Below are 11,584 nucleotides of genomic sequence, written 5' to 3'. Positions count from 1 at the left end.
CAATGGTTGTTAAAACTACAAATAAAATAAAATAAAAGAAAATTGTATTTGTCACATACACGTGTTTAGCAGATGTTATAACGGGTGTAGCGAAATACTTGTGCTTCTATCTCCGACAGTGCGGTAATATCTAACAATTTCACAACATATACCCTATACATACAAATCTAAGTAAGGAATGGGATTTAAGAATATATACATATATGGACAAGCAATGACAGAGCTGCATGGACTAAGATACAGTAGAATATTATAGAATAGAATGCAGTATATACATATGAGATGAGTAGTGCAAGATATGTAAACATTATTAAAGTGACTAGTGTTCAATTTCTTAAAGTGGCCAGTGATTTCAATAGGCAGCAGCAGCCTCTAATGTGCTATTGATGGCTATTTAACAGTCTGATGGCCTTGAGATAGAAGCTGTTTTTCATTCTCTCGGTCCCAGCTTTGATGCACCTGTACTGACCTTGCCTTCTGGATGATAGTGGGGTGAACAGGCAGTGGCTCGGGTGGTTGATGTCCTTGATGATCTTTTTGGCCTTCCTGTGACATCGGGTGCTGTAGGTGTCCTGGAGGGCAGGTAGTTTGTGTGGTTGTCAAAACTACAAATATGTCTGCTCAGACTACAGAGTAGTGTCAGCTGATGTGTGACTGACATTACAGAGTCCTTCAAAGCTCACCTCACGCAGGAGAGTAGCAGTCTAGGTACAGGTCGGTGTGTGTAATCACATTGACCCATCTGAATACTAGAAATTCCAACAGCGGTGCCATATCCCCTTGTTAAGTAACTTTCTACACATTTTACAGTACTTGGCTATTAGGCTTTATATCTGTGTAATTAAGGTGTAATAACCTATGTAATAACTCCGTAATAGAGTAGTAAATAGCTAGTTATGGAGTACACATTTTTTATATAGGCCTACTATGGAACTACCTATCCACACATACCTGGTCCAAGGTAAGTTATGATAGAAGTGTTGCCTTAAGGTTGTGATATGAAGTCATGTTTTAGGGAATTAGTTTTGTGTGGAATTTTGGCAAACAAACGTTGGGATTAATTCCTGTCAAGCACTGTCCTAGCCTCTACTCCACTCCGCAAGACACTGTCCAGATTCAAACCAAAGCTGCTCTGGAATACAAATGTGCCCGCGGAAGGCACCATAGCAGAAAAACAACAACATTATTAACTATGAAAATGAAAGCAGTGACAGCTTGCAAAGCAGCTTGTTCACCCCCCATTAGTCCGTAGACGAGGACACGGTGACGTTCAAACAAACTGATTTGAATGTAGATGATCTGGTACATTGATCATGACGTAATGTATGTGGTCATGTAGAAACACTGTTCTGTTTATATTATAATTAGTCAATATTTTGGTACTATTGATATTATTGATTATTGATATTGTACTGCACTGTTGAGAGAGATTGCAAGTAAGCATTCTACTGCACTGTTTATACCTGCTGTGAACTGTGTACATGACGAATACAATTTGATTTCTATTTAGTACATAAACCATATAGGCTACGACAAGGATTTGTAATCATATGAAAATCATGAACAACATGCTATATCTTTTTTATAATCAGTTCAAATAGAGTGCAATATTAGATCTTATTGCCTATGACAGGTTAAACAGTCATGGTTTGAATGGTGGAATGGCATGATGATCCCAGCAGTGATTGTGTACTGTGTTCTCTCCCACCCCCCTTAGACTCCAGGGTACGAGGATGGCTCCTGTTGGACTCGTACCTCCCCACCCTCTCCCTCACCATCCTTTACCTCCTCACAGTATACCTGGGATCAAAATACATGAGGGACAGGCCAGCGTACTCACTCAAGGGTGTCTTACAAGTGTACAACTTCTCTGTGACCATGCTCTCCTTGTACATGCTGGTTGAGGTAAGTTGTTCTAAGACAAACCTCAAGAAGAGAGATGTCTGTGAGTCGGGGGCTATGAGTGCCTTTATATCCTGGGTTGTGTTCATTAGCCATCAAACAGACTGACAGGGAGGGAGGGACTACCTTGACTTGTCCAATAAGAATTGCACATTTTCATTTTCCGTTGCAAAACACTTTGAAATGTTTTCCGTTGCGTGCCCTAATAAACATAACCCTGGGAAAGGGCATCTGTAAATGGAGTGTGTGTTACTGACACACCGTAGGTGGAAAGAGCATTACTCTGTCAGACAAGGCAGAAGACATCTATATTAATAACATCCTAGTATTATACAGTGGGCAAAAGTGATGCTGATGCTTCGATAAATTATTTATTGTGAAAACATATGTGATGCCTCAAAGTGATGTTCTTTCACCCCTCCGAGCGTGTTTGTGAGTGTGTGTGTGTGTGTATATATATATATACACTGAGTGTACAAAACAGTAAGAACACCTTCCTAATGTTCCCACGGTTGTGTCAAGTTGGCTGGATGTCCTTTGGGTGGTGGACCATTCTTGATAAACACAGGAAACTGTTGAGTGTGAAAAACCCAGCAGCATTACAGTTCTTGACACAAGCCGGTGCGCCTGGCACCAAATACCTAACTACCATACCCCGTTCGAAGGCACTTAAATCTTTTGACTTGCCCATTCACCATCTGAATGGCACACATACACAATCCGTCTCAATTGTCTCAAGGCTTGAAAATCCTTCTTTAACCTGTCTCCTCCCCTTCATCTACACTGATTGAAGTGGATTTAACAAGTTACATCAATAAGGTATCATAGCTTTCACCTGGTCAGTCTATGTCATGGAAAGAGCAGGTGTTCCTAATGTTTTGTACACTCAAATCAAATCAAATGTTATTCTGGGCCACATCCTGACTGATGGCAGCCCATTCTTGCATAATCAATGGAGTTTGTCAGAATTTGTGGGTTTTAGTTTGTCCACCCGCCTCTTGAGGATTGACCACAAGTTCTCAATGGGATTAAGGTCTGGGGAGTTTCCTGGCCATGGACCCAAAATGTCGATGTTTTGTTCCTCGAGCCACTTAGTTATCACTTTTGCCTTATGGCAAGGTGCTCCATCATGCTGGAAAAGGCATTGTTCGTCACCAAACTGTTCTTGGATGGTTGGGAGAAGTTGCTCTCGGAGGATGTGTTGGTACCATTCTTTATTCATGGCTGTGTTCTTAGGCAAAATTGTGATAGAACCCACTCCCTTGGCTGAGAAGCAAACCCACACATGAATGGTCTCAGGAAGCTTTACTATTGGCATGACACAGGACTGATGATAGCGCTCACCTTCTCCGGACAATCTTTTTTCCGGATGCCCCAAACAATTGGAAAGGGGATTCATCAGTGAAAGTGACTTTACCCCAGTCCTCAGCAGTCCAATCCCTGTACCTTTTGCAGAATATCAGTCTGTCCTTGATGTTTTTCCAGGAGAGAAGTGGCTTCCTCGCTGCCCTTCTTGACACCAGGCCATCCTCCAAAAGTCTTCGCCTCACTGTGCGTATAGATGCACTCACACCTGCCTGCTGCCATTCCTGAGCAAGCTCTGCACTGGTGGTGCCCCGATCCCGCAGCTGAATCAACTTTAGGAGACGGTCCTGGCGATTGATGGACTTTCTTGGGCGCTCTGAAGCCTTCTTCACAACAATTGAACGTCTCTCCTTGAAATTCTTGATGATCCGATAAATGGTTGATTTAGGTGCAATCTTACTAGCAGCAATATCCTTGCCTGTGAAGCCCTTTTTGTGCAAAGCAATGATGACGGCACGTGTTTCCTTGCAGGTAACCATGGTTAACAGAGGAAGAACAATGATTTCAAGCACCACCCTCCTTTTAAAGGTTCCAGTCTGTTATTCTAACTCAATCAGCATGACAGAGTGATCTCCAGCCTTGTCCTCATCAACACTCTCACCTGTGTTAACAAGAGAATCACTGACATGATGTCAGCTGGTCGTTTTGTGGCAGGGCTGAAATGCAGTGGAAATGTTTTTTGGGGATTAAGTTCATTTTCATGGCAAAGCGGGACTGATCACTCTTCATAACATTCTGGAGTATATGCAAATTGCCATCATAAAAACTGAGGCAGCAGACTTTGTGAAAATGAATATTTGTGTCATTCTCAAAACTTTTGACCACGACTGTAGGTAGAGTTAAAGTGACTATGCATAGATAATAAACAGAGAGTAGCAGCAGGGGGGGGGGGGCGACAATGCAAATAGTCTGGGTAGCCATTTAATTAGATGTTCAAGAGTCTTATGGCTTGGGGGTAGAAGCTGTTAAGAAGCCTTTTGGACCTAGACTTGGCGTGTGGTAGCAGAGTGGTAGCAGAGAGAACAGTCTATGACTAGGGTGGCTGAAGTCTTTGACAATTTTTAGGGCCTTCCTCTGACACCTCCTAGAATAGAGGTCCTGGATGTCTGTGTGTGTGTGCGTGTGTGTGTGTGTGTGTGTGTGTGTGTGTGAATGTTTGAAAAGGCCAGGCCCTGTGGCAATAGCAAGTTGACATTTATTGTCATGAATCTTAGCCTGGAGGAAGAACTGAGTGATTTCCGCTAGATGGGCCAGCTGCGAAGTCAAAATTTGTTATATTGTACAAATTAATGAAAACAAAAAAATATTTTTAGTCTTAATTTAAGGTTAGGGTTAGATATTAGGTTAGCAGTGTGGTTAATGTTAGGGTTAAGGGTAGGGTTTTGTTTAAAATCCGATTTTATGACTTTGTGGCTGTGCCAGTTAGTGACCACTGCAGAGCTGCCTCCAGAACAACATTCATAACTCAAAACGCTAACCTGCGTGGCAAGACAGGAAGTCACAGTGTAGTCATGCTTCACTTTCCTCAGGGAGATAGAAAGAGAATAATGATGGGAGAGAGATAAGGGGGATGGGGAGGAGTCAACGCTTGGTACTATCTCACGTTTAGCTCCCTTCTCCTCACTCTCTCTGTCTCACCCCCCAATCTCTCTCTCTCTCTCTGTCTCCCTCTCTCTGTCTCCCCCTCTCTCTGTCTCTCTGTTTCTCCGTCTCCCTCTCTCCGTCTCTCCCACACTCCGTCTCTGTCTCTCTGTCTCTCTCTCTCTCTGTCTCTCTCTCTCTCTCTCCGTCTCTCTCTCTCTCTCTCTCTCTCTCTCTCTCTCTCTCTCTCTCCGTCTCTCTCTCTCTTTCTCCGTCTCTCTCTCTCTCTCTCTCTCTCTCTCCGTCTCTCTCTCTCTCTCTCTCTCTCTCTCTCTCTCTCTCCTCCCTCTCCCTCTCCCTCTCCCTCTCTCTGTCTCCCCCTCTCTCTGTCTCTCCCACACTCCATCTCTGTCTCTCCGTGTCCCTCTCTCCGTCTCTCTCTCTCTCTCTCCGTCTCTCTCCTCTCTCTCTCTCTCTCTCTCTCTCTCCCTCTCTCCTCTCTCCTCTCTCTCTGGCTCTCTCGGTCTCTCCCCTCCATCTCTTTCTTTTCTCTCTCCTCCTCTCTCTGTCTCCCTCTCCCACTGTGACCTCTGGGCATGGGCCCGTCTGCTGACTCATATGACATGTTGGTCCAGAAGCCAGATCAGCTCTGATTCCAGGCTAGGTGAGAGAGTGAAGGACCATACAGACAGATTGCTCTCACTGGAAACCCTTCTAGGCAGGCTCCCACTCTTGCACAATACAGATTTAGACTATTTATATTGCTAGAAAGATGATACTGTTATGTAATAGTAGCAATTTAAATCATGAAGATCTTTAGAGTGTAAGCTATGTCTAATGTCTATATGATAGGCAAGGTGTGAAATAAAGCTTGAGGTGTATTTTGTAGGTTGTATTGTTAGTTCACGGCCCCGGGATCCTTTCTATGGATGGGCCCAGTTGAAAAGGCCTGAAGAGGAGTCTGTACTGCATTATGTGCTACTAACATATCCTCCATCTTAAACTGTTGGTGTGCACCACCTTTCATTTGACTTAATGAATAATCGATATGTTTCAATGCCCATAACCCTCGGTTATCTCAGATCTCTTTCACCCCTATGAAACCGTCAGTGTATCCATCAGTTGGCAGGTAGCCTAGCGGTTATGAGTGTTAGGCCAGTAACCAAAAGGTCGCTGGTTCAAATCCCTTAGGCTGACTAGGTTACAAAACTGTCTATGTGCCCTTGAGCAAGGCACTTAACCCTAATCGCTCTGGATAACAGTGTCTGCTAAATGACTAAAATGTAAGTGTAGATGTCCTAAAGACATATAGGGATGGTTTCACAGCTTGAGCCTAGTCCTAGACTGAAAAGTAAGCTGAATAGTGAATCTCCAATGAAAGTGTTATATGGTATTGACTGTTTTTTACTCCACGGCTAAACTTGATTTGTGTGTGAATCCTACACATGTACACTACATACATTCACTAAAGAGTAGAGCGAGGGAGCGAGGGAGAGAGGGAGAAGTATGCTGTTGTAGGAGGAGAACAATGACCTGGGATCTATTTGTCGAGCACTGGGATCTATTTGATGAGCACTGGGATCTATTTGATGAGCACTGGGATCTATTTGATGAGCACTGGGATCTATTTGACGAGCACTGGGATCTATTTGATGAGCACTGGGATCTATTTGATGAGCACTGGGATCTATTTGATGAGCACTGGGATCTATTTGATGAGCACTGGGATCTATTTGATGAGCACTGGGATCTATTTGATGAGCACTGGGAACTATTTGATGAGCACTTGAGCACAATTAGGTTGCGGAGAGCAGTCACATATCCCTCTTTGTGGAAGTTTATACAGGGGTGACCTAATCTGACCTAATCTGACTTGATCCTGACCTAATCTGACCTAATACCATTAGAACTGCTCACTGGGTTAGACTGACACGGCAGAGAAGGAGAGGGAGGGTCGGGCTACTGCCTCAGCTCAGTCAGTCAGGACAGGGATACAGATGTGTGTGGGGAGGGGTCTGTGGGGGAAGGGGTGGGGTGTGTGTGGGGCAGGGTGGGGTGTGTGTGGGGTGTGTGTGGGGCAGGGTAGGGTGTGTGTGGGGCAGGGTGGGGTGTGTGTGTGGGGCAGGGTGGGGTGTGTGTGGGGCAGGGAAATTGTGCATGACTGTGTGTGTGTGTGTGTGTTACAGGGAAATAAATGGTGCATGACTGTGTGTGTGTGTGTTTGGGTGAGAGTTATACTGTGACGTTGACCATGGTGTTTTGGTTGCAGCTTGTCTGTGCAACCTCGTCGGCAGGCTACCGTCTGCAGTGTCAGGGACTCCACGAGGCAGGGGAGGCGGACCTCAGGGTGAGTGACACCATGGCTGACTCACTAATCCTTCCCACCATCTGCCCTTCCTCTGTCTACTCCATGACTGGCCTCTGAAAACCATTGAAATAGAAATGCACAAATGTATCTAATAAATAACACAAACCTACTCTTAACATTTTGAAGAAAGGAACCATGTAGTGTTGACTGTTGTTCCCTTACTACTTATTATAAACGTTACAACCATCTAGTTAAGAAATGCAATGTCTCCTGCACTCGCATATCAAGTGTCTCAACAGATGCTATCATTGCTATGTCTGTTCATAGACAGTACATTATGAGTTGAAACTATGGAGCTCGTATAAACCAGTTCTCCGTGACTCAAGTCAAATATGCTAAAGCCCTCGCTGTGTAGCCTCGAACAACCAGCCTGATCTCGTATACACGGATACAGTACAGAGAATAATTTATGTAAGCTCGCGAGATCAGGCTGGTTGTCCGAGGCTACTTGCTGTTTCCAGAGTGGGAGGAAATGCTAGAGGTCCAGGTTTCTCTGAGGAAAGTGTGGTAGATATGTGAGTACCATCACATGCTGCTACCTCCTCCAACTTCAAAAGGAAATGGGCCGTATGATATAATTCTGTCAGCTAGTGTCCACGAATGGCATCCCCCCATCCCCCATCTTCTGCACCTCTCTCCCCCCTAGTTTGAAAACATTGTATCTGAATGTGATGTAAAGCAACATATGCAAGAATACAAATGTGTAATGTATTAAACACAAAGAGATTGTGGCACAAGTTCATTACAATGTATTACAATTAAATGAATTACAATGAATTACATAAGTTAATTACAGTCACATGAACTGTAAATGACAGAATAATAATGAATGTTCACTGCTACACTGAAATATTGAAATTACATCGTGGTCACATTTTTGGTGTTATTCTGAAGTACTTCTTTAAGTAACAGGGTCATAGTTACAGACACGATCATGAAAGGGAAGCTGATGCAGTACTGACCATATGACTGCACAGTCCCCTTTAAGCTCTTCTATAAACTCCACAGGTAGCCAAGGTGCTGTGGTGGTACTACTTCTCCAAGGTCATTGAGTTCCTGGACACCATATTCTTTGTGCTGCGGAAGAAGAACAGCCAGATCACCTTCCTGCATGTGTATCACCACGCCTCCATGTTCAACATCTGGTGGTGTGTTCTGAACTGGATCCCCTGTGGACAGAGTAGGTCACACCCACTTCCACCCACATCAACTGTTAGAATGCATCCTTCAAAGGGACTTGATTGATCTAAGAAGGGGCTCTGGGCGTGGCATAGGCAGAGACGGAAGAGGGAAGCGAGACATCTCAATCGCTCCTTTTTTCTGGTTCATATACTATACTAAGTACATATACTAAGCAGATCAGACCATAGAGCTATATAGAGGACTCATCTTTGTATCTGTGCCATTATAGCTTCTGTGACAGCATGGGCAACGCCACTGAGGCTACCTCTATTTTAAAAGAGTCCATTATCTTCTTCTTCACGACTGGCTGATCCCTCCTTATGATCCGGATGGACATGACTCCAACAGGGTCACCAGGAGGGATCAGGCAGTGAAGTTGGAAATCCCACCCAGTTGACTATATGAAAACGGGGGAAGCTCTCAATAGCGCTGCCCATGCTAATACGGCCTTTTAGCCATCATTCTCTATGGACCAGACCCAGCTGCTAATGTATTGGTGCCTATGGGAGAGCCACCCCTTTTCAATGGCAAACGGCCTGAGTGGGACATCTTCATTTATCCACCATCTTTGATATAGGTTAATGTTAGGGTCAGATGGAGACTAGAGATGTGGTTGATGTTCTTCCTGAGGAAACTTTCTAAAACCTATTCTTCAATGTTGGAGCCCAAAGGGGGTAGTTCTGATTCTGCTGATTACGCCAACGTTCTTCAAGCAGGTTAACTAGCCCAAACAACTTGAACATGTCCCTGCTACAAGCAATTTGCAAATGCTGCTTTATTCCTTTTCTCACTGTAATTGTGTTGCCTTTGTGACAGTGACAGACCAAACTGCTGAATTTCAATGTGAAAAGTTTGTCAAATATGTCAATCAATAATTCATTTCTCCAATATCTTTTTCAAGGTTTCTTTGGGCCGACTCTTAACAGTTTCATCCACGTGTGTATGTACTCCTACTATGGCCTGTCCACAATACCTTCCATGCAGAAATACCTCTGGTGGAAGCGTTACCTGACTCAGGCTCAGCTAGTGAGTAAATTCCTTTCATGAAATGAGTGCTTGTTTCCAATCAAGCCTGTATGATCTTACTTGAACAGTGAAGGGAACTACTCTTCTAGTCTAAGAACAATGGCCAACATTAACTATAGATCTGGGACGATAAGAGCCACGCAGGTTAGAGAAATGATAAGACCCCTGACAGGGGGGTTTCCCCCTCTTTGCTCTCTCTGTCTCAGATCCAGTTTATACTGACCATCACACACACCCTGTCCGCGATCGTCGTCCCTTGTGGTTTCCCCGTCGGATGCCTGCTCTTCCAGTTCTCCTACATGGCCAGCCTCGTCATCCTCTTTGTCAACTTCTACATCCAGGTACGACCGGGGTAACCTTCACATGAACACGGGATTAAAACTGGGCTGTGTATAATAGGACACAAGAAGAAAAATGCTCTAAAATGTTTTGCAAACAGAACAAATACGACCATGTTAGAGCTTAATTTAAAGGCATGTCTGAATATTTATGTTGGTTTTTCAATGGTCATAAGTTGCCTGCTTTTATCCCAGACCTACAGGAAAAGACGGCCAGGAGAATCCATCAAGTCCAGTCACCCGAATGGCCACTCTGTCTCCACCAATGGCACCAGCCTCAAGAAGAGAAAGTAGTATTCGGACCTGGTTGTCAAGACAACAACCTTCTTCAACAACCACCAGAATCTATACGTGCCGTGACACTACTGCTAAAATGCTCCAAAACAGGGATAAACATCAGTATGTATGTTGCATTTTTGTATAGAATACTTCGTACTTAATTTTTGTATCAAATCCTTTGTTTGGTTTCCTTGAAGCTTGACAACGTATGTATAACATACTGTGTGTACAGGAATGAGGCGCTCATTTCCGTTGCACTTTCAATTGCTGAAATGCAAGTGTGAAAACTCCATCCATTCCTTACCACGCAGTAAACTATGCAGTTCATAGTTTTATTCTCATAGTGTAAAAACCTGAATACAATCAGCAATTTCCACAATACTTTGACATAATTTACTTTGCTATAAAGTCAAACATTGCTTTATTGAATATAGCCCATGTGTACAGTGTATACTCACCGAAAATATCACTCCAGAGCATTCACTTAAATCATTGTTAAACTAAAGATGCCTTAGAAACACTGCAAGACCTTATACCTGATGTATCACAATGTATTTGAATGTCTTTGTTTACGGGTGCAAAACATGCTGGTAAACATTTGACTGGTTCTGTAGAAAAAGCAATATTGAACTGGCTTTCCTGACGACTTTGGTAGACTTTGTACATTGAGAAATGCAACCACTTATCAATATCTTTGAATGGCTATCAGCAAACAGACAAAATAAAAGTACTTTAAAAAATTTAACGAGCATGGTCTACCTTGATCTATGATGACGAACGACGTCCCTGAAATTCATCAGCCATGATCTTTTAGCTTTTGATGTGTTAGCTATTAGCTATTAGCTATTGATGTGTTAGCAATTAGCTATTGATGTGTTAGCTATTAGCTATTGATGTGTTAGCTTTTAGCTATTGATGTGTTAGCTATTAGCTATTGATGTGTTAGCTATTAGCTATTGATGTGTTAGCTATTAGCTATTGATGTGTTAGCTATTAGCTATTGATGTGTTAGCTATTAGCTATTGATGTGTTAGCTAGCAGCTATTATTGTGTGTATTTTGAACAATGCCAGCAAAAGATTAGCAAGATTGCTTGTGTGAGAACCTTGGTCACGCTCTGAGCCATTATGCGTATCTGTATGATGTCTCTGTATGACGTCAACGTCAGGGTCCAAGGTGGTGAGTGTTTCAACAGGAAGTGGAGGGTCCTGGCTTCTCTTTCCTTTGTAATAATAATAATAATATGCCATTTAGCAGACGCTTTTACCCAAAGCGACTTACAGTCATGCGTGCATACATTTTTGTGTATGGGTGGTCCCGGGGATCGAACCCACTACCTTGGCGTTACAAGCGCCGTGCTCTACCAGCTGAGCTACAGAGGACCACAATTATTGTCACCAGCTCTCTACATTGGAGGTTCCTGCGGAGAGGAAGAGAGGATAAGTCATCTTTATTTCAATTTTAAAAGAGATAGTTCACTTACCTTATTTTGGATGCTATGAAAAAATATTTGCCCCCTTTCTAATTTTCACTACTTTTGCATA

The 11,584-nt window shown here is 43.3% G+C and overlaps 1 protein-coding gene across 1 annotated transcript in view; it reads left to right on the top strand.

The window, feature by feature from the left end:
• LOC121549678 (elongation of very long chain fatty acids protein 2) overlaps positions 1-10,786 on the top strand; it is a 16,438-nt gene extending 5,652 nt beyond the window's left edge. The window contains exons 3-8 of the mRNA XM_041861504.2: positions 1,718-1,905; positions 7,118-7,195; positions 8,225-8,396; positions 9,300-9,424; positions 9,631-9,765; positions 9,958-10,786. Of these exons, the coding sequence (XP_041717438.1) occupies positions 1,718-1,905; positions 7,118-7,195; positions 8,225-8,396; positions 9,300-9,424; positions 9,631-9,765; positions 9,958-10,056 (797 nt within the window). The 3' untranslated portion in view covers positions 10,057-10,786. The remainder of the gene's footprint in view (positions 1-1,717; positions 1,906-7,117; positions 7,196-8,224; positions 8,397-9,299; positions 9,425-9,630; positions 9,766-9,957) is intronic.
• Positions 10,787-11,584: the final 798 nt, after the last annotated feature.

The sequence above is a fragment of the Coregonus clupeaformis genome, chromosome 34 (assembly GCF_020615455.1).
Source record: "Coregonus clupeaformis isolate EN_2021a chromosome 34, ASM2061545v1, whole genome shotgun sequence".
Classification (NCBI taxonomy): Eukaryota; Metazoa; Chordata; class Actinopteri; order Salmoniformes; family Salmonidae; genus Coregonus; species Coregonus clupeaformis.
The sequence above is the reverse complement of the archived record's forward strand: the minus strand, read 5'-3'. Positions and strand labels throughout refer to the sequence as shown.